Here is a 22,911-nt window from a genome sequence, read left to right on the forward strand (position 1 = left end):
TGTGAGCCAAAATAAGGTGTGGTGCAGGGCTGTGCTCGCAGGACTGCTGCGTGGCAGAATGGAAGGCAGCTCTGCTGTGCCAGCCACCTTCTAGCCCTCTGGATTTGCTTGTCTGATGGGTGTATGCAGAGTAAAGTGCTGAGCAGTCTTTTTCTTGCACTTGGTTTGGGAAAGAGGCAAGAGAAACAGGAATTATTTCTTCTCCTTCCCCCTGGGGGCATAAGAAACAGAATTATTTCTCCTCCTTCCCCTTGTCTTAATAGAAACGTTACGAGGAGGATTTTTCGTTTGCTTTTTTACCTCTTAAAATGAATTGACTTGCCCTGGAGGAAATGGCTGCCTAGGGACGTGTCAGAGGCCAGTGTCGCCATGGTGGTGGCTAGTCTTAATTCTGGCTTAATTCAATGCGGAAGGAGGGGCGGCTGCAGTTAAGCTCCTGAGCGGCAAATCTCTGCAAGGTGAGCGTCAGCCCTCTGCTGAGGGACTGCCTTGCCTGTGCCTGGGAGCGTGATCACTGCTGGGCAGAGGCTGAGCCTTACGTGACCTATGCGTGCCGGGGTAGATAAGCAATGTGCCGCACAAAATCATGCAGCCCTCTGTTTTACTGGCTGGGGAGTGGTGAGTCGTTCTCTCCCTGGCAGGCAGGGTTGGAGCTGTTGTCCGGACTCCATGAGGTGGAGCAAGGACTTAAGCTGCAGGATTTAAGCTCCCAGGATCAAGGTATGTCAGACATAAGTTTCCTGGAGCTGCTTATCTCCAGCGCTTGGTCTGCATAAAAACTGAATGTTTACCGGACTCGAGGGCAATGACTCACAGTTGCTTTGCAAAGAGAAAAAAGGTTGAATAACCTGCCCCTGGATAGGAGCTGGGACTCTGAGCAGCTCGCTAGCCCTGGGCCAGCAGCAATACCTGGCTTGCCCAACAAATGGCCCTGTGGGAGCTTTAGGTAACTCTGGAGTTAAATGGGAGCCGCCTGCTGCTGGGGCTGTCTGGAGGCAGCCCTCCCATGGAGCTGGGCTTCTGCAGGGGAGAGGTGTAGCCCGTGGGCCTGTCAGGCTTACAAATGAGTCCTGGGTTCGTCCCATCCTGTCCTTGGTTGTTGCGCTTGGGTGCTTTGAATGGCTATCCTGTGCCCTGCTGCCCACGGATTTGGGTGCATGCCAGCGCGAGCGCCTTGCTTGGTAATCTGGATGTGCAGAGAGGTTACTGAAACAACTTTGTTTGGGGGGGGGGGGGCAGGGGGAACCTGTTTTCCCATGCAAAGCAAAGATATTTTGAACTGGGTTTAAAGTAGGAACATGTCAACAAGTTGCCTTTTTCATTTGAGAAGTGTTAAGTTTCCTGAGCAAGGTACGGTTGCCTGAAAATCCACCCAGATGGAAGAACTTGTGTTATTTAACAAGAGGGAGCCCTATCCAACCTGAGATCAAATTGCTGTGGGAATGAGCAAATTCATACAACCTGGGGGGGGGGGGGGTGGGGTGGAGGAAGAGTGCGTGCTCTCAGACTGACAACTGCTGTGAGTATCTCAGATAAAGGTTCCCTGTGTTTTAAAATACTATTTCAACCGGTTTACACTATCTTGCTTGAAATTCTTGGAAAAATGATACGGTACCTAGGCAAGGCACGCCGGGAATCGCGGAATTTAAAAAACACAGTTGCTCTTGTATGGAAACAGGGAGAGCAAGTATGGCAAACAAGTGGTGCAGCCTTTGGACCGCCTGGAGGGCTGGGTTTCCTGTCTCATATAAGCTCCCAAAAAAGCGCAGCTCTTCTAAATCCTCATTTCTGTATCCAGACACTGTGCCTGCAGATGGCACCACAGCAAGGCCCCTCCGGACAGATGGAAAAGCTAGCTCAGTGGTCAGCCTGTCCAAGAACTGCAATCTCATCCTAAATCCCCCCCCCCCCACCTCAATTGATATATATGACTGTGGATGGCATTGGGATAAAGACGGGAGATCTGCTGTGGCAGCTGCTTCTCTCTCTGGAGAAGAGTTTTTCTCCCAGGTAGCAGAGCTCCAGGTTTGCTCTTAAAGCATTTCTAAGGAATACTGATAGAAATGCTTGCTCAGTGGAAGGCAGGCACTCACACGGACATAAAGAGGCTCTTCTTCAGCAAAGGACTTAAAAACGATTGTCCTACTCTGCTGGGACAAACCAGCTCTAAGAGCAGCTGCGATAAGCCAGAATCCATCCTGGTTTATGAACACCTTGCAAGGGGAAGGTATAGCAAGACACCAGCCCTGGCCAAACGCTTGACTCTTGCCTTCCTCGACTGGCCGGGTACCAGGGCTCGCTCTGCTGGGCCATCGTGGGAGAGGGATGTCCGCGAGATCTGGGTTCACGCCTTTGCAGGGCTGCACTGACACAAAGCTCTCCGGCCGACCCATGGGACAGCTTCTCTGATGGGCAGCCAACCATTGCTAGAGGTGGTAAGTTGCACCTTTTATTTTCTTTTTCAAGACAGAGGAAATTCAAGTGACGCTGCGGTATGGCTAATTAGCAGTGGTGTTACAGGAAAATTCCCTTTCATGGCAGCTTTGAATGTTTAGAGAGATTATTTTATGCTTCATTGGTATTAGCACACCCTACCACGCAGGCATTACTCCCCCAAGAAACGGCTAGTTGCCCTCAGACCACCTTCTTCTCAAGATGTCAGCATGAAACTTCAGCATTAAGTAAGAGGCCATGTAGTGAAAATCGTCTTGATCTGATATAGAAACTAATTAAGCTTGCTTGAAAAAAAAAAAAAAACCAACACCAAAATGTAACAAAATGGTGACCGCATAAGCATAGTAAAAAAAAAAAAAGTCTTGGACATTTAAAATGTAGTCTGTCCACTTCTAAAGTAAATGAAGCTTTGAACAAAGCAATCAACAAGGTCTGCGCAAGGAAGAGGAGATACAGGGCTCCGCTAGGAAAGACTACAAAGGCATATATTGGACAGTCGTATAAGCCAAAGATCTTAAATGATAATGTTCCAAATGCTTCCTTTTTAACAGCTGCCATTCACCAAGCGCAGGTTGACGACTTACAGTCAGGGTACGCAAATGCCACTGCGGGCACAGGCAGTACTCCCAGAAAGCAGGCATTTCGTCAAAAACAAGCTGCCTACACTTGGGCAATCCTGCTGTATGCAACACTGCAAAAAACAAGTAATTTGTTACTCTTCTGAGCTGAGTACAATTTCGTGCTACAGGACAGCTAACTTACCTCCATATATTACTATAGAAGTGTCATCTGCTTGAGGGAGTTAGTCGCAATTAAACGTTCCTAGAAGGAACAACAGTAACGGGTTATACTTCACTGCATAGGATTTGAAAAGACAGCCTTCAAAAAGCTGGAGCTGTAGTCAAACGAAAATGGAAGAAAAAGCTCATAAATACTAGCAAATTAAACTTAAGAGCCTAAGAAAGGGCAGAATTTTAGGAAACTATGTGACAAATAGAAAAGGTAGTACGGAAACCTTTTTCAAATGCAGCTTGGAGACAAGAAAGCTGCCAAAAAAACGGAAGATGGTGGGGGAAGTGATTAGGGAAGCTAAGGCCACAGCAGGTAAGTGAAACTGATGTTTTGCTGTCAGAGGAGCTTCGGGGTGTTCCCAGACAAGATTTTTTTTTTTTTTTTTCCTCAGCAGCAATGAGATGAATCACAGAATGGTAGGGGTTGGAAGAGACCTTCGGGGATCATCTAGTCCAACTCCCCTGCCAGAGCAGGTTCACCTGGAGCAGGCAGGACGGGAATGCGTCCGGGAGGGTTTTGAGTATCTCCAGAGAAGGAGACTCCACACCCTCCCTGGGCAGCCTGTTCCAGGGCTCTGCCATCCTCAAAGTAACAAAGTTTTTCCTTATGCTCAGATGGAATTTCCTGTGTTCCAGCTTGTGTCTGTTTCTCCTTGTCCTGTCACCAGGCACCACCAAAAAGAGCCTGACCCCATCCTCTTGAAGCCACCGTTGCAAACTGAAGTGTCAGGACTTGAGAATATGTCCATGACATGAAGGGCAGCAAACCCTCAGTAGCAGACGCCAGACTCAGGTGGTCTCCAGCATGAAAGGCATGACCAGGGAACCAACCGTGCTGTAATTCACCACTCACATCAGCTCCCACTTGATGAAGAGCAACTGTATTTAGGAAAAAAAATAAATTGGTAAAACCTTTTAAAGAACCCAAACTGCCCCAGGACAGGGAAGACCACCCTTTCCAGGCTGAAAACTAGTGGCAAGGCTGGTGGGGACTGAGAGAGAAGGTGCAAGCAGCCAGTGTCTGAGGACATCGGCCCCAGGGTTGTTTCTATTCAACACCTTCAGCACAGTTTGGAGCACGGAGTGCCAAGGTTTGTTGATTACGCAAAATGATGCTGAACACTCAACACTGAATCAGCCTGTGGAAAGCTGCAGAAGGATCTTGTGACCAAGTGACTGGGTTGTTAAAATGGTGGGTGAAATTCAAGGTTGCCAAATGAGAATACATGTAGTTTGGGTGGACAACTCTTAACACTGCAGGTCTCAAAGCCCTCCTCTAACGTTGCCCAACTCTGCACCAAACAAGCAAGCAACCTTTGTTGGCCTTGCTCTGAGTCCTAGGACAGAAGAAAATAAGTGGTTTGTAATCACTGTAATTTCCAGCTTTTTAGTTACCCAGTTGGGTACTGCTTTAGGTGCTGGACCCCAAGCAGATCCTGAAATCTCACTGAAGGCACATGGCCTCCAGCTTCCTCATCTCCTCAGACTCCTAGTGTGCCTTTCTCAGCCTGACTGAACTGCCATCATCATGAAGTGACTTTAGGCACTGGACAAAAATGCTCACTCGTTTTTGTTGGGGTTTGATTTTTTTTTTTTTTTTAAAGGAGGGAAATAACTAAACGTTTAAAGATGCCGTCAGCTTCAGCATCTGGCTGAGAACTCGCACGAGGTCGCTTGTGAGCCCTGCTCCCTAAGTCTTTCCAGCCCTCCTGGGGATGATTAGTCACTAGTATTCCTTGCTTAGATGTATCTATGCATAGCTTAAATATTGGTTACGTATGTATGGCAACAGAACCTATGCTTTGACTCTATTTAAAACTATATTTTAATGCCTCCTGGCATTTTTGACTGAGATATTTAGTCCTTTTGAGAGCCTCTAACATTTCTATGTATCAAAAATGGTATCAGTTTTGTCTGTCAATTGCTTGTCCCTCCGTAAATCTGTGCAGATTTTTTCCATTCCTTCATGATTTCTACCCTCCCCCCCCGCTCTGGTTTCCCATTGGTTTTCATACGTGGCCTGTCAGACTAATCACTGACGTCATTTGCTCAACCATCCACCCAGTCCTTCTTAAATGTCTTCCCCAATGCATTTAAAAATTGACATCGCCAAACCATGGATTTCAGCAGCTTTTTCATCACCCCTGAGGTTAGGGTGCTTTGCAAAACGCCGTTTGCAGGAACGCAGCGATGGCGCTGGGCTTTTTTGTTTGTTTTTTTTTTTTGTTTGTTTGTTTGGGTTTTTTTTCCCCAGCATCACTTACTCCGTCTCCCCAAGCAGCCTCAGGCTTTGCCTGGTGGCTTGTTCACGGCTACGGCCCCCCCGTGCACCCCTCCACATTAGTGCGCTCTAGGTCATCTGTGCCTGGAAATGTAGAAGTGTTTATTCTGAGAAGATCCTGTCAAGGATCCTCCTTAATTGTTAATGGCCCGAAAAGTGCTTCATCATTCCACTCTGACCACGTTCTGCTCTTTCCAAATACAGAACAGACATAGCTGGTGAGTACTTCTCTTTTTTTTGCCTCGTTTTGATTTTTTTTTTCAACTTCAGCCAAGAAAAAAAGGTTTCTATTACTGCTAGGATTGATTTTTCTTTAAATATAACTAGAACAACTTGTTAGTGTCCTTAGACATCCAGCTATTGTTATTTTTTTTCCTTGCAGTGATATGAGTAGCTGAAGACCTTTTTTATACAGCTGGATTATTTTGTTGCCCCTCTATTCCTTTTCCTCCGCCCACAGCTGCTATAGTTGTTACAAGGTTTATTTTTATTAATCAAGGTCAGGCTTTATTTTCATTTCTATTAGTTATTCTTAAGTACTATTGTCACATGGCCACTCATTCAAGGAAGTAGTTTACTGAAAGCTATCTTCTCATGTGTACTAAATCACAGCTTTTTGGATAACTGGAAAACTCTCTTCTTTCCAAAGATCTCCCACTCAATCATACTTTTTTAATACTTCCCCTAAACAATTTCACCGTAAGAAAAAGCTACGTAAACCATGCAGTTCTCTGTTATGGCATTTTTGTCCTGGGTGATGTCTTGATTTGTTTCTTAGTTGATCCCTTGGCAACCATCAATCCTAACACAGTCTTCATCTGTCCTAAGGACATCTAAAAATCATTGCCTTACTTGGGCATGCCATCACTTGTAAGTTGATGAGAAACTCTCCACGGCACAGCATATTCTTCGGTATCCCCAGACAAAGTCTCCGATGACGACATCATTTTCCTTTTCACACAAAGCAGAGAGGTACTTACGAAATAAATAACCGCTGTGAAATAAATCCCCGTTTTTTTTGGGATTCAGGAGCATGTAAAAGGCCCTTCAAAGCATCGATGAAACTGTGTGTCAGAGCAGGTTGTTTGGCTCTAGAGTCAATGTGATTTTTAGCACAGCTTGCAACTCCAATTCACAATCGCTCGTGCCTATTCCACCTTTACCCAACAGGCTAGACTGCTGAGCTAGCAGTTCTACGATGTGGCCGTGAACATTAAAAATATCAATTAACCACATTGCTTCCTACCCTGAGAATTTCTATTTCCTCTTGCACCTTACTTAGATACAGTCTGCTGTCGAAGCTGAAAATGCTGCCTATTCCCATCTGCTGTGATACTAGTTCAGCTTCATCATGATGCCTTTTGGTGGCCACTTGAGCTCCCTTTCCATAGCGTTACCTTAGTACCTTCCCAGCCCTCACAGCTGCTCTCCAAGCTATGAAATCTATACTCCCCTGGGGAAGAGGACCTACAGCATCCTCTCCTTGTTCCCGTCCCATGAGAAAGCGGCCCAAGCATTTAGAAAATTCACATCTAAAACACCTCTCACAATCTCATACATCCACTGGAAGATTTTCAATGGTGACTGGTCTTTCCTAAAGCTGTTTGTAGCCCATCCTGTTCTCCATGCCGTCTTACTATCGCTCCCAGCATTAATTACCACGCGTAGGGGCTTGCAAGATGTTTTCAGGAATCTGTCTAAGCATCGTCCAGGTTCATCTCCAAGGAGACAGCACACTCCACTGTGTCAATTCTTACCTCTCCCCTCAAAAGGAGGTTTCTTGCCCGTAAGTATTTGACATGCTTGTAAGTTCTGGGACACTCTGTGCCATAGGTATCTGAGACAGCATAAACATATAAAGAGTATGGCCTTCTCGAGAACATATGAAGCTTAGGAAAGCCAGTCTCCTAGCTTAAATCTAGTAACAAGAACAACTTTCTATGCAGCTTTGATCTCTCCTATCTCTTGGCTAAGAAACAACATAAACAGAATAATAAAGAGGATACCAGGGAATCAAAAGTTGCTCCAGCGAAGGCTGTCAGCATCACATTTAGGTCCATCTAAGAAATCCTGAAATGGGGAAAATCTAACTCACACAAAACAGAGTCACACATGGCAGGTGACAAAGCGTCTTCAGCGTAAGGGTGCTGGGTGGAAAATGTGTGACTTTAACTGAACAGACAGACAAGTCAGACTCTTTCAGTTCTGATATGATCTAAAATAGCTGGGATCCAGATATGAGTGAAGGGAGGGAGCGGGTTTGCTTAACGCAGGGAAGATGATCTGGGCTACTTAGTGGTTAGGCTGACTCAACCCTTTCTAGAGCCAGTAAGAACATCCCACATCCATGTGGTGAGGTGCAAGGAGGCCAATGCTCTCTGCCCTCTCTGTGGGAAAAGCTGGTAGTCTTCATCAAGAAAATCAGTAGGCCTGGTCTCAGCTATCTTGCTAGACCCGGTCTCTGAGGATCAGAGCTCACTTTTCAGATGAGTCCTAGGGAACATCACCATGGAAGGGGCAGGGGAGGCCGCTCTGCATGTCACAGTATCAGAAAAACATGCAGCAGGGAGCCAGGGTTCACTTTTGCAAAATACCTGTCACCGTCTGTCGAAGTCACTTGCCAAGAGGCTGATCACAACCACAGGGGAGCACAGAGAACTGTGTCGCTCACACCAGCTCAAAGGCTGATCGTGTCCCTCAGCGCCTCATGGAGGCAGGATGCTGACAAGTGGATCTTCCCCAGCCAGGGGACATCTCGCCTCAAGGGAGGATTTTTGTGCCTCTGCTGATACAAAAGTTGTGCCTGTCTTTACCTAGACACAACAGCCCAAATGTTGCGGAGCGAGAAGCCAGAGCAATCACTAGCATGCTCTCAGACTGCCCAAGTAAGTCTCCACCAACAGGGGCTCCTGTAGGGTGGGGAAGCTGAACCAGCCTGCCTAAATATCCAATGGGAAGACCTCACTGCCAATCCAGAGAGGCATGATCCTAAAAGGATGGTCTTGGACAGATGTTCACGGAGGTGACCAGAGAGCAGCCACATCTGAAGAGTCACGAGACAGATACTGCCAGAGGGACTGCCCAGATGCATCCTGCCATGGGACCCCAGTCAGTAAGACACATCTGTGCTTGGACTGTACTTGGGCAATAAACATTCCCATTAATGCATGGACGCCGAGTGAGACAGGACGTACCAAGGTATGCTCTAGTGCACTAAGGACCACACCAAGCTCAGCTGCAACATGCTCACAGGTAAGCACGGTCAGATGGAAAGAGTAACTGACCTGCTCCTCCAAAGTTCATTTCATCAACTCATCAGCTGGGTCGAGAATAGGAAAAGGCCCCCTCCATCCATGGCCAACCTGCCCCTGCAACCAAGACTTCGAGAAAGTTTAGGCCAAAGATTTTTCAATAGGCTGGAATCTGAAGGTAAATGAGATACACGAGTATTCCCTGTGAGATGAATACAGACCAGCGTGTGATCAAAAGATCAAGCAGCCAAGACCCGGGTCTTCGCTAGACAATTTCTTCTGATAGTGCTTCCTAAGCAGGTGCTGCTTATTGTCCTGGAAAAGGAATGAGGTTAGGGGAGCGAGAAGCAACACAGCACTGAATAGTTCCTAGACATCACAGTTCCCAGCAGGGTTCATGGTGGAGAAAAGCAGGCTAGATACTCCCCAAAGAACGGAGAGGAGCCCACAAAGGAGGGTCAAATAAATGTAAGGCCCACATCTCCAGCATCAAAGATGTGGGGTCACCACTGATGGACAAGGAGATGCAGCAGAGATGGCCCAGGTAACACCGGAAGGCTTGGGCTGTGGTTCCCACACTGAGAAATTGCTGAGGCAAAGGATTAGTGGTGTGTGTCCTGCCAGTGAGATCTCATGGGCTCTTACACTGGTCAGGGAACGGAGCCTACTGCTGGTGATACAATTCACTAGAGGACAGCATCTTGCACACGTGGCAAGGGGGGATCTCAGTTTCACTGCAGATGAAGTTCTGACAAGCAGTGTGGGACCAGGGTCCCCACGTGTCCCCTGGAACACGGGTGTCCGGCAGCACCAGCTGCTCCTCTGGGCAACGACTGCTTGAGGCAGAGATGTCGGTCCTTCTGTGCTTCATGCTTGAAATTTCTCAGCGTACGTGCTCTACGGTCCTGTGGGTTTCTTAAACAGTACCAAAAGGCCAAGATACGAATGTCATGAATTACGTGTGGGGGAAACCAGACTTAGCCAGCCACTCACAGAGCTCTCTCCAACAGAGAAAGGACAGAAAATGCCGCGAAAAAAAATGTACAGGAAAGGGGATTTACATCAACCAAAAGAGCCTCCGGGCAGGATAGAAAGCGATCCCTGAGCTACAGTGTGTGAGGCAACATCACTAGAAAGAAAAAGCCTGGATTAAAGCATCTCCTCTGGCTTTGGCTCCTCTAGGAAGAAAAATAAATAGGGAATAAAAATAAATAGGGCAGAGGGAAAGAAATAGAAAGAGTCGTGCAAGGCGGTGCGGAGGCGAGCCCCATGGCGAAGGCCTGGTCTCGGGGCAGGCGCTGAGGCCCACACCTGCCGCCCGGCTGCGCGGCCCCTCGCTGCCAGGGCTGGGGAGGGGGGGAGACGGCACCTCCACTGCTCCCCGTCACCCCGCTCCTCCGGCGAAACGCCCAGGCTTCCCCCTGAGAGGCGAAGATGGCACTCGCCCAGTCATAGCCCGGCCACAGCAGACCGCTGTCTGACGAACCGCCATTTCCCCGTGCCGGCAGCAAATGCCCCGGCGGTGCCCCGGCCGGGAGGTTTCCCCGGCTGCGAACTTCTCCTGCCGTTCGCAAGGCCTCGCCTCCCCCGCCCCCGGCTTAGCCAGCGCTGAAACCCCAAGACAGGTCTTAACCCGTCTCGCAGGCGGCGGCAGAGGACCTCACCCTGCCCCAGACGCCGACCCTCGGATGCACCCACGCCTGCAGCCTGAGTGCGCGGCATCGTGAGCCACCCATGCCAAGCCTACGGAGAGAAGCTGTGGCACCCCCCGGCCCCCCGTTGTACCTACCTTACCTAATCTTAAGAGATGATGCAAAAAAACTCTACTGCCATCTACTTTCTCCTCCCTTCAGGAAGGGTTCTTCTCTGGAGCTTCACCTGCCTTGGCTGTGCAGCCTGGGTCCACTGCCCTGCAAAACACTGTCTCTCAGCTGGCTGCTCGCCCCCTCCTGCCACCCTGCTCGGACCCTGTCACCAGAGGAGCACGTCCAGCGGCCACCCAGGCAAATGCCACGAGAGGACAGATGGTGGGACAGGAGAACCCCTGCTGCGCTTACGCCAAGGTTGGACGTGGGACTGGGGGCTGGCAAGAACACACTCTGGGATGCCCTGGTAAAAAGTTGACACAGCAGAGGAGGCCAGGCTCTGGAAGAGGAAAATCCACAAGACGCGAGCCACGTTTGGCTTTGTTTTCCCCACAGGAGAGACGAGACCTTTCCAGCCCCTTGGCCTCAGCATTGGTGATGCTCCAAGGTTAAGAACAAGGCAGCCCACACAGCACCGGTGCTACACGCGGCCTGTCGAGGGCCAGTGGCTCCAGAACAGGGATCTCATCACCATCCCATCTGGCACATCCAAGGGATAGGAGTGTCCCACAGGAGGCCCCCACTGATGTGGGCTTGGGGGTCTGGCAGAGGACACCCCCCCCGCCTCAAGCCATGCGGCGCCTGCGGCAGCAGAGGGAGAGCCCACACCCGTCAAAGCTGTAGAAAAGGAAACTGTCCCATTTAATGTCGCCTTGCCCCCATAACACAGAGGTGAGCGCGCCGCCAACGCGCGGCAAAGCAAAGTGCATGGTGAGCGGGACTCGGCCCCCACCCCAGAGGAGGCCAGGGGGGGCTCAGGGTGCCCAGCACGGCATAAGGACCAGCTGGGCACCTGGCCAGCAGCAAGGACAGAGAGAGAGCCCCAGGCTCGGTCCAGTTGGCACCAGTGTCAGGTCCAGTTTGCAGGGAGGTACGTCTCTCATTTGGCTCCATGCGGCGCAGGGAGGGCAAGGGGCAGGTCAAGCGTACCAGGACGGAGGGTGGAAGAGGTGGGTCTGGGTGCCCCAGGGACAGGTCCTGGAGAACGCCACCATGGCAGGTTTGGAGCCCCTCTGCCCCAACCATGGTTTAACCAAAGCAGGGGAAGGGAATAGAGAAGGGGCTGGAGGCTGAGTGGCCCGGGTGAGGGCCCTCGGGTCTATCTAGCTATTCCCATTTGCAAGATATCCGGTGGTGGTGGCGGTGCGCGATCTGCCAAGCACCCCAAAACGGGAGTCAGCCTGGGCGACAGATGTTTACCAGCGGCTCCACGTCCCTGACAGTCTCTGCCAGGAGCGGCTCAGGCACCCCCGTGCCAGGAAGGGGGTCCAAGGGAGCGGGGCCTCCCCTCATTATCTGATGGAAGCATCGCTGGGGGGGTCGCGGTCGGACTCCTCGCTCTCCTCGTTCGGGGCTGACTCACTGTTGGAGGCTGGGGTGAAGGCAGGAGACTTTCTGCGGAGAAGAGTAAAGGGCAGCAGTCACAGCACCATCAAGGAGGAGGGAAAGGATGCAATTCAGTGTGGGCACGGGACACCAGAGCAAGGACGAGAGAAGCTGATGTGCCCCTTTTGCTCTCTGGGAGCATGTGTGGGTCCACAGGAATCCCTGGGTACTGGGAAGGATGTCCCAGAGGACACCAGCTGAGAGGTCCAGAGCATGAAGCAAGGCTGGGGGAGATGCCATATACGCCTGCCCAGAGTGGGACCCTGCCAAAGCACGTGAGGCTAGGGGTCAGTGAAAGCCCACCACAAAGGTCCCCAGCTGCAGCCACCCTGGCTCTACACACCTGTAGGGACCTATACAGTGTCCCTGCACAACGGCAGCACCTCTCTCCATCGGGGGTGTCTAGCTTCACCTGTCAAAAATGACTCCTGTGTCCAGCCCACCTTCTGCAGAGGTGGCACCACAACCTGTGTGGAGGCTGGTCACCAGGAGTCCAGCAGCCTCTGGGAACCGCCCTCTCTCCATACCACACCAGGGCAGGGCAGGAGCATTACCCTGTGCTTCAGCTCCCACTCACCACCACCCTGGCTCCAGTCCAGAGCAAGGGTATCCCGCTTCTCCTGCTCAAGCTTACCTGTCCCCAGACTGGGTGATGAGCCGCCGGCAAGTCTCCATCTGCACGTCTAAGCCTCGCTTCATGCTGCACATTTCCATGTACTCGTGCAGGTGCCGGTTCATGTCATTCTTGGCTGTGGCCAGCTCCAGCTGCACAAGGGAAACCGTGCAGAGATGAGCCCAAGGCACGGTGTGGTACTAGGCAGGGGGCACAGCCAGACCCGAGGCTGCTGCCCCCCATTACGAACTACCTGCTCCAGCATGGTGTATCTCTCCCCTGGGGACCCACTCCCCATTTCACCCCCTTCCATGCCATGTCCTCCCCACTTTCTCCTCCTCCTCGCACCTCTATTTGGTCGATGGTTTCCTGGTACTCCTTCTCACGGCTCTTGAACAGCGACTCTGTGTCCTTGATCACCTTCTCCAGGCTGTCATCCTGCTGTTGGGGAGAGGAGATGGCATGTTTAGAAGCAGGGAGATGTCTGACGTGGGGAACCAAAGGCAAGAGAGACAGAAATCAGAGAAAGGACCGGCAACGCTGGAAAAAGAGGAAGAAACTTAAGCAGTGTAGTCTGAGCGACAAATAAGGCACGAGTCAGTCCTTCCAACACAGGGTAGAGAAGACCCAGGACTCGCTCCACTGGGCAGTGAGCACATCAGCCCAGAACAAGCCCAGCAATGCACAGCAGCTTTGGAGAGTGCAGACTGTCCCCAGGGGACTGCTGAGAAGACATGGTATGGCAGGGGCTTTGGCCAGACATTGAGGCCTCCGTTTGGGCAGTGTTGCTGCACAGCAGGCAGGTGGGCTGGAGAGCCCGAGCAAGGGACCACCAGAGCCCAGGCCAGCCAGAAGAGGTCTTCTCTTCTGGGAGGGCTGCAGCTGGAAAAGGCACCTCTCCGCATGTGTGCAGGCTGTGCCCTCATCGTGCCTTTCAGGCTAGAGGACCTTGGTCTGTCTTAACAAGGAGATCTTTGCAAGGATGTAGTAACATATTTACATAGGTGTGGCTGGAGGGAAGCATCTGTACAGGCCTGTAAGGGATGGAGGGGCTGAAGTTTGGTCTTTGAGGAAGCACCTTCCCAGGCTCAGGCAGGACTGAGTATCCCAACCCAGGGCTGGATCCCCAAGGGGACCTGACACCACCTTTACCTCCCCCTGCGCCTCTGCGGCTGCAATGGCGTATCCGGAGAAGTCCTCCCAGAGGAGCAGCGTTTCTTCTGTCTCCTCCCACGTGAGGCTGTCACAGTCATCCTCAAAGTCATATTCCCTCCTGGGGGCAAGGGAACAGCATGTCAGCACCCATCAGGAAACCCGGCAGGCTGTGCCAGTGCCGAAAGCCTTGCCCTACTCCGCAGCAGGGCTGCCGCTTTTGGAGGTCTGGCCAGGGTGAGCTCAAGTTGCCCAAACCCCGCAGTTGGCGGGGAAGGGGCTAGCTTTACAGTGAGGAGCCCCGGCAAATTCAGACAGTGGCTCCCAAAAAGCGGGAGGTGGGGCAAGAGGAGGGGAGCTGGAGCAGCTCCCACCCATGGCACAGTGGGCTCAGATCTCCCAGTGGGGCAGTCTCCACCGTTCTGCAGAGCACGGGGTGTAAGCGCCCTGTGGCAGCAGGTCCCATCTCGCCCTCCCCCCCGGGAAGGGGAGCCGCAGCCCGCCCCTGCCCTCCCCATCCCGGGCACTGTCAGGAAGCCTGGTGCCGGAGCCTTGCTTGACGCCGGCGGCAGAGGTGCGGAGCAGCCGCACTCACAGCTGGTTCAGCATCCTCTGCATTTCCTCATTGATACTCATGGCCGTGGTCTCGTCCTCCTCTTCCTCTTCAGGTTTTCGGGAGGCATCGCTCTCCGACAGAGAGGTGTCTTCGTCGCTGACCTGCTTCCGCTCCCGCTTCCGCCCCACCGAGGCTGGGACCTTAACGGGAGACAAGTGCAGAGACTACAGAAACGAGGCCGGGTCCGAGGTCGGGAGCAGGTAGTTGGGAGGAGATGGAGGGGGAAAAGGAATGGTGGAGGGACAGAAAGGTGGGGAAAGAGAGAAAGAGAGAAAGAAAGGAAGAAAGGAAGGAAGAAAAGCGAGAGAGAAAGAGAGAGATGGGCTCGTTATGATCAGGTTAAAGATGGTGCAATGGATAAAACATGGTTTTAGCATTTTCTAAAATTAAAACTAAGCAACTAAAGATGGAATCTGTGAATCTGATGAGAAAAAACAATGTGGCTTTACTGCAGAAAAAACTCAAATCGCCCACCACCCCAGTCCAGAGACAGGGAAACACAACGACAGAAACAGGAAAAAAGAGACAGAGTCTGAAAAAGGTGAAATATGTCAATATTTACACTCCGACCTTATTTATAGAAATTTTAAAATTTGTACTCTTTCTCAACTGAATGGAACTAACCAGTTGCTTCTGTGGGGACAAAGAGAGCGAGACAGAAAGGCAGCGACATCCAGAAACAGAAGAGAGACAGAGAGAGAGAAGACAGACAGAGAGAAGATGACGGAGAGGGGAAGGGGAAGGAGAGAGATGGAGTTAGAGACAGACACTCAAGCAACTTGTCTCCCTCCTGCAGCTGCTTCCCTACCACTGTGGGGTCCCCAGGCCCAACACAACAGGTCAGTGAGAGGTTGAGGGGACTCTCGACACCCAAAGCAACATCTGGAGCTTTCCACCTCCTCTCCGTGCCCTTTTGCCTGGTCCTCTCAAGAGAGACAGAGAGCAAGGGACCGCAAGGAGTGAGGCTGAGGGTGACCAAGCGTCTCCCCTAGCAGGGGGCTGGTGGTGTCTCTTCTACCTCCTTCGGGAACTCTCCTCCCCAGAGCTAGCAGCTGAGCCTGGGGCAGCAGCAGGCGCTTCTCACCTGAAACATCTTGATCATGTCCTCGCAGTTCCGCTGCTGCGCCACGTCGCACAGCTTAGCAGTGATGTCGATGCGTCGGCAGATGTCCATGTCCACCTTCATGGCCTTCTCCTGGATCTTGGTGTCCAGCTCCGTGATGTTCTGAACCCATGGCGCCACAGAAGGGGGACAAAGGAGGAGGATTAGGCAAGGCAAACCACAATCAGAGCACCCACGTTTCCCCCTGCGCTGCAGGACTGCATCTGCATCCCCACTTTGCTCACTGCACCCTGGACCAACCCTGCCAGACCACGTCTGTGCTGGACAGGCCCTGCGAAGGACCTGCTTCTCTCCACAGCCCCACGCCCAGTAGGACACTGCTGATGGGTTGGGGAGGGGTTAAGGACTCACATTGCTCATCAGTCCCTTGAAGACAACAAGCTCTGCCTTAAGCTGCTCCACCTTCATGGCCAGCTCCTCCTGGCAGGCTTCAGCCTCCTGGGCTTCCTGCCCCGGGGAAGAGGAAGATAGGCAAATCAGTGTCAGCGCAGGGCAGCTGGGGCGCAGGGGAAGCAGGGGGGGGACAGAGATGCTCACCTCCTGCAGCTCAGTCACTCGGTCCTGAAGCTGGACACGCACCGTGTACTCCTCTTCCCATCTAGGGAGACAAATGCGCTGGTCAGATCCCACTGGCCTCGCCTCGTTGGCTGCCGGAGAGGAGGGAATGGCAGCTGCTCACCCCAAAGCTATCCAAGAGGGGGTGATGACGGCACTGGGGCGGGAAGGAGAACGTGCTCAGGAATGCATCGCCGCTTGTTTCCAGCCGACGACAGCTGCCAAAGGCTTGTCAGCTCCCCCCCAGTCACGAACCCTGCCCCACCACGCTCCCCGCTGCCCTCGCCATGGGCTGGCTGACGGCTGCCTGCTCCATGACGGGGGGAGCTGGGGACACCAACCACAAGCTCCGTGCAGCAGCTGTGCTGCATGCCCTGCCGCACCAGGGCTGGTCCACAGCCTGATGCAGCCCACCAGCCTCCCCATCCACCCCCAACCCCCTTGGCCCTGGGTCAGATTAGGTTCATCTCTGTCCTGATTTGAAGCTCCAACACTCAATAATGGGCTTGCAGATATTGCAGAGTCGCCCCTGTCTACACCATAACCACGCTACGTGCTGACCATGTCAGGGCATGAGTGGCCATGATGTGCATCAACATGGGACCAGACTCTTCTCAGTGGTGCCCACTGACAGGACAAGGGGCAATGGGCACAAAGTGGAACACAGGAAATTCCATCTCAACATGAGGAAAAACTTTGTTACTTTGAGGGTGGCAGAGCCCTGGAACAGGCTGCCCAGAGAGGGTATGGAGTCTCCTTCTCTGGAGATATTCAAAACCTGCCTGGATGCATTCCCGTCCTGCCTGCTCCAGGTGAACCTGCTTTGGCAGGGGGGTCTCCTAGATGATCTCCAAAGGTCCCTTCCAACCCCTACCATTCTGTGATTCTTCTGCCTGTACCAATGAGAGGGCTGCCCTGCGCCAGGCCACGCTACCCGGGCGGGGGCAAAAGTTTCCTTGGCTGTAGTGCTGTGTAACACATTGGATTAAAAAACATTGTTTTGTCCCACAAAGAAGCAGGATGGATTGTCGCGATTTATGCCAGGTTGGACGGTGGGTACTGTATTAGGCTCTGCAGCTTTGCAAAAGGCTGATCTGCAAGGTGCCCAGCCTTTCTATACAAAGACACGTCGCCTAGCAATTATTATATTATATTTCACCGCCATGAGATCATCATCTCGGGCCACGCTGCGGTGTTGGCCCAGCTCACGGTCTGCTGGGAGGCCACCAGGCTGTAGTGCTCTTTGCTAAATGACTATCCCATATTGCAGATGGGTTGGCACCCAGTGCGGTGCGGCATGGGGCAGGGCTGCTGCATTCTTACCCGGCTCCTGGCTCTTCTGGGAGAGCCAGATTTCTCTGAGAAAGCGGTATTTCTCTGGGAAAGCAATCAGAGCTGGGCCCGGCCTATTGCTGTGGTCTCCGGTTTCTATTTAATGCTTGCAAGCACCAACGCAGGCACTATGACCCTGCACGAGGACGTGAAAAAAGCTCTCCTCTTGCTTACTCACACCAAGCTTGAAAAATAAATCCCAAAGTCTCAGAGACCAGAAAGCACATGAAAAGCCCTCACACTTGTTATCGCAGGGTATCAAGACAATCTGACGGCGTAGGAGAGTCCTGGCTTATGAATTTCTAGGCTCTTACGGCTGGCAATGCTTCTCCTTACTCAAAACAAGAAAATGTGCAGTCCTCCTGCTGGTGTTGGCTCCATCCCGCATCTACAGAAGGGGAGTCAAAGGGGGTTCCCATCCCTTTTGGGGGAAGAGGGAAACGAAGAGAGAGGGAAGGAGAAAGTTAAAAGGTAGAATTGCCCTTATATGGGAACTGCTCAAACAAGGCCTCCCTCCCTGGGGAAAAAAAACGCCATAAGAAAAAATTTCCAGCATCTTTCTCAGCATGGTGTGTCCTCTCTTTTTCGGTCGCCGCCTCCCTCTGGGTCTCTACATAGCCCGGACTTACTGGGGAAGTAAAGCATAGCTGCAAATCCTTGGAAGAATTCATCTCACGCCGATGCTATGGAAGACGAGGACAGATCAGACAAACGCCGATTTAAAGGCAGGAGGCCCCAGCGATTCACCCCGCGAGCGATGCATCTGCACGCCCATCCGTTACAAACCTCTCTCCCCCTCGCCTCCTGCCTGGCTCCCTCTTCCCTGCTCCCTCCTGCAATGCACCACTCCTAATAATAACCTGCCTGCAGCACTGCAACCCGCTGCCAGGTCGCTGCCGGCTGGAAGCAAGGCTGCCCCACACAACCCCATGCACGCCAAGGGGAGAAGCGCTTCCTTCCTGCGCACACACACACTCCCCCCCCCGAAGGCTGAAATACAGGAGAAGGCAGAGAGCAAGAGCAGGACGGTGCCAGCAGCAGAGAGACCCGGCCATCTCCTTGCAGCCCTCCCAAAGCTGGGGAGGTGACAAGATGCGCTGCTGTCCCTACGGCACCCCCCTTCCCCCCGGTGTGTCCCCTCAAGAAGTTCACTAAGCGAAATAAACACACACACCCCCCCCATATTTAAAAATCCTGTTTACTGCAAAAGGCACTGGGGTGCCTTACCCTGCCGGGCACCCCTTGGGCTGCTTGGGGTTTGAAGCTGCACGTTTCCCCTCTCTTGCCACGTTTGAGCTTCACCTTAATGGCGAATGCCCTGCAGCCTGCTGCGCGGCCTTGGAGGGCAATTACAACAACAAAAGAACTTCTTGCGGCCTTTCAATATATAAAGGAGGCTTATAAGAAAGATGGATAGAGACTTTTTACCAGGGCCTGTAGAGACAGGACAAGTGGCAATGGTTTTAAACTGAAAAAGGGTAGATTTAGATTGCACATCAGAAAGAACTTTTTTTATGATGAGGGTGGTGAGATACCATCCCTAGAGGTATTTAAGAAACGTCTAGATTTGGCACTTCAGGGCATGCTCTAGTGACAGAGATTGTAGTTTTTCTTTTTTGTGTGTGTGTATGGTTGGACTTGATGATCTCAAAGGTCCTTTCCAACCATGAAGATTCTATGGTTCCATACTGGAGCAGGTTGCCTAGAGAAGTTGTGGATGCCCCATCATCGGAAGTGTTCAAGGTCAGAGCTTTGAGCAACCTGATCTAGTGGAACCCCATGGCAGGGGGTTGGACTACATGATCCTCAAACGTCCCTTCCAGCCCAAACCATCCTGTGACTCTAACGCACTGTGCCATAACACTACTCACCCCACACCTCCATCGTGTCTTTGCAGCAGCCAAGATAAAAACTACTTGGGCATATGGATGTAGCAGACAGCACGAACCTGATGAGACTCTCAGATCCTCAGCGCCTGGCGGCTCTGTGTGATACTCACAGGCACCCTTTGCCCCTCTCAGCCTCAGTCTGCTCCTCCCAAGTACAGCTCCTGTGAGACTCTCTCTTGCTGCTGCATCTCTTCTCATCCCTCCCTATTGCCCCTGCAGCCCTCCTAGACCCCCGACTTGAATTTCAGGCCCTGCATATCCAGAGAGAAGCTCCTCCTGCTGCACTGCTCTGAGTGCCATGGTGGCAACGATGCCCTGAAGAAAGCACAAGCTCAAAGCGCTCAAGCCATGGGTCAGAGAACTGGGAAGTCCTGTGTTAATGCAGTCTCTTCCCTCTGCCCCCAGGCAGGTGGCAAAGGGATGACACTGGCCACACTGTCCCCATGGTAGATCAGAGCCCACCATGGCAGGAAGGTCTCTGCTCCCGGGGGGTGTCAGTCTCAGCCCTCAGCACTGGGGAAGGGTGTGGAAACGGGATCCTCCCGTCCCATTCCCCTGTTTGGGACCTGGCTGCACCCGTCAGAAAGTTCCCGGTGCTGGAAAGGGTCTGGGGGTGGGGTCTGCTTTCCCCCAGCTCCTGGTAACACAGTCCAAAAATAGATCCCACCAACAACATTGGCCCGCAGCAGCCCGTGGTGCCCCCCTGCCTGCCCCTGGCGTCCCTGCTCCCTCCGTCTCCCCCCTGCAGCCTTCCCCAAAGCCTGCTCGCCAGAGCGGAACAACCCTGAAAAGCTCTCCTTTCTCCCAAAGTTTCAGCAGCACCGACAAACCCAACTTGGTCCCTTCTGGCTGACCCACTTCAAGCGCGGGAGGCTCGAGCCCCCCCCGTGCCAAAAAGGTGGCTCCAGCTCCCCGCTATCTGATCTGAAAACACAAGGCAAGGAGAACTGCCCATCCCTGGAGAAGGAGCCCAACACCCCTGGCTTAATAATAAAAGGTTTTAGGTACGAGCAGCAACCAGTGGGAAAGAAGAGATGACAACTCTCTCTTCCCACATATCAGGCTCGGTGCCTTCAGAGCATCCGACAGGCAAATCTGCTCAGCCGAAGCCTTATAAAGCCAAAACCATTAAGGTGTCATCTTGGATCCCCAGCCTTGATCTTGACACCAGAGCCCACAGCTGCATAGCACAGGCCAGCGGCATGGCTCCCGTGGGCAGCATGCCCCATTTCGCTCCTTTGGGTACATAATTGTTTACTTTCTCAAGTGCTTCTAAAGCATCACAAAGTGACTTTTCTTCCGCAAAAAAAAAAAATTTAAATCAGTCACTCGGGTGGTGTTAGTGATGGTCTCGCTCTGCCCCGTGCCCCGACCCAGTGACGCCAGCCCCTGCCGCCTGATCTCATCCTACGTGCGGATCCAGCAGCGGCCTCGGAAACTGGCTTGAAACAAAAGTGCCTCCGGCGCAAGGCGAGAGCAGCGGCCGCCCCACACGGGAAAGAAGAAGTGGCCAAGAGATTAGCTTTGCATTCTGCTTCGCCCTTCTCCCAGGCACATGCCAAGCTGCAGCTATTTTGGGTGGGGAGGAAAGCCCCCGAGGAGTGGGGTGCTCCCGCACACCTCCCTGCTGCTGAGGCACCGGCTGGGAGAGCACTGGAGAAGGAAAGGGCTCGGAGGGAGCCAGACGCCCCGCTGAGGGGCTTCTCGGCACCTTCTTACATATCCAGAGAGCCCTCCTCCTTCCAGCAGCCTTTCCCAACCCAAACCCACTCACTGATGCACCTTCACCTTCCGCACCTACTTTCTGTCCGCTCCTCCTTCCCGAGTGTTTCCAGATGCCCTCCCTCTTTAAAACGCCAGATCCTGGAGTCACGTTATTTCTTCCCTGCTTGGAAAAGCTATCTAGCTATCACGCTGGGTTGGTAAGATGGAAAAAAGGCGCAGGGAGCATCCTGAGAGAGTTCAGGCACCAAGAGGCAAGCGAGGAGACCCAGGCAGTAGACCAACGCTTTCAGGGCTCCACGTTTTTGCCTCAGAACCTCACCTCACGCTGCCTGGACCCAGCGCTCCCAGGAAGCCAGGCCAGGGCTGCCTCTTCCCCCCGGCATTGGAGCCCCGCAGCCTCCCCGGCGATGGCTGTGGTCCATCGGGGGACCCTCGCTCCCGCCACCCCTTCTCACCTGCGCTTGTACTCGTCCCGCTCCCTCTTCACCTTGGCCAGCACGTTGTAGAGGGCCCGGATCTCCGGGGTGATGGTGTCGATCTGGACCCCTACCCCGTCCGGGTGGACCCAGGAGACCCCCGGTCCTTGCACCAGGGTGGTCTCCGGCCCCGGGCCCAACCGCCGGGCTTGCGAGAAGGACCAGATGGTGCCGGGCATGAAGCGGGAGGCGGCCGGGAAGGGAGGAGGCGGCTGGGGGGGGGCGCCGGGACGGCAGCCGGGGGAACCCAGCGCCCGGGCCGGCCCCAGCCCCAAGCCCAAGCCCAGCCCCAAGCCCAGGGTGCGGATGGGGCCGACGAAGCCGGTCTGCACCGCCTGGTCGCGGCGCGGGGGTCCGCGGCCCCGGCCCCCCCCTCCTTCCTCCAGCGCCTGCTGCAGCTGCTTCTCCAGCTGCCGGTTGCGCCGCTCCAGCTCATGGACCTTGGCCAGGAAGCAGCGGAACCGCAGGTTCAGCGTCTTCAGGACGCTGATGTTGGAGCCCAGGTCGTTGCGGAGGGCCATGGCGGCGGGGGGCGCCGGGAAAGGGCCGGCGGTCGGCGGGGCGGCCAGGTCCCCCCCCAGGGGCTCGGCGGGGCGCGGGGCGGGCGGCGGCGGCGGGTCGGGGCCCGGCAGCCCCTGCTGCTCCTGCGGCAGGAGGAAGAGGTTGGGGCCGAAGAGCGGGTTCATGGCGACGGCGGCGGCGGCGGCGGCGGCGGGACGGGGAGCGGGGGGGAGCCCAGGCCGCCGGCGCCAATCAGGGGCCCGGCGGGGGCGGGATGCGCCGGTGGTGGCGGGGCTGGGGGGGGGGGGTGAGGGGGTGGGCTGCGCCCGGGCGGCCCCGGCGGCGGGGGTGCGGCTTCCGCTGCGGCGGGGATGCGGCGGCAGCGGCGGGGAGGGAGAGGCGCTGCCCCCGCCCGGCCCCGCGCCCCGCCGGCCGGCCCCGAGCAGAGGAGGGGACAAGGCAGAAACAGGAGGGGACAAGGCGGAAACCTCCCTTCCCTCTCCCGTCCCCCCGCCCCTCCCTCCGGGGGGTGGGGGCTCGACTTCCCCGAGCTCCGCTCCGGCGGGTTTCGGGGCTCCCCCGGGCAAAGGGATGGGGTACGGGCCGTCCAGCGGGACTCCGGCGGGCAGGGGCCGCCCGCCGCCCCGGCAAGGCCCGGGGAGGGGCTCCCCTCTCCCGGCATCGCAAGCTAAAGCCCCGCCGACCACCGATTCCCGTCATCTCATCAACCCAGCACAGCCTTTAGCGCCTTTTTTTTTTTTTTTTTTTTTTTTCTGCACAGCCTTTAGCGCTTTCCCCGGCGCTGCCCCCTTTAAAAAACGGTGTAACTTCCCCTCCGCACCCCCCGAAGCCCTTATCCGCCCTTGAGCCCCCCCCTCCAAAGGCAGCCGTGCCCCTGCTC

General features: G+C 53.9%; 1 protein-coding gene and 1 long non-coding RNA gene across 4 annotated transcripts; one reads left to right on the forward strand and one right to left on the reverse strand.

Annotated features, from left to right (window-relative positions):
- The first annotated feature begins 622 nt into the window (after window positions 1-622).
- On the forward strand, window positions 623-3,947 carry LOC128904420 (uncharacterized). Its single transcript, XR_008464497.1, has 3 exons — window positions 623-720; window positions 2,359-2,435; window positions 3,914-3,947. It is a non-coding gene; the product is annotated as an uncharacterized LOC128904420 (long non-coding RNA).
- Window positions 3,948-11,261: 7,314 nt separating this feature from the next.
- IFFO1 (intermediate filament family orphan 1) lies at window positions 11,262-22,216 on the reverse strand. Of its 3 annotated transcripts, XM_054188661.1 has the most exons (10): window positions 21,489-22,216; window positions 16,070-16,130; window positions 15,884-15,979; window positions 15,494-15,634; window positions 14,980-15,042; window positions 14,389-14,573; window positions 13,794-13,914; window positions 12,990-13,082; window positions 12,663-12,793; window positions 11,262-12,037 (listed from the first exon to the last, which is right to left on the reverse strand). In XM_054188661.1, the coding sequence occupies exons 1-10, from the start codon at window positions 22,193-22,195 to the stop codon at window positions 11,935-11,937; spliced, it is 1,701 nt and encodes a 566-aa protein (XP_054044636.1). In that variant the 5' UTR covers window positions 22,196-22,216; the 3' UTR covers window positions 11,262-11,934. The 3 variants fall into 3 exon arrangements, with proteins under 3 accessions (XP_054044636.1, XP_054044638.1, XP_054044637.1); XM_054188663.1 differs by lacking the exon at window positions 14,980-15,042 and having other exon boundaries at window positions 14,389-14,549; XM_054188662.1 differs by lacking the exon at window positions 14,980-15,042.
- Between the last annotated feature and the right edge of the window lie 695 nt (window positions 22,217-22,911).

This window comes from Rissa tridactyla, chromosome 1 (genome assembly GCF_028500815.1).
Source record: "Rissa tridactyla isolate bRisTri1 chromosome 1, bRisTri1.patW.cur.20221130, whole genome shotgun sequence".
Classification (NCBI taxonomy): domain Eukaryota; kingdom Metazoa; phylum Chordata; class Aves; order Charadriiformes; family Laridae; genus Rissa; species Rissa tridactyla.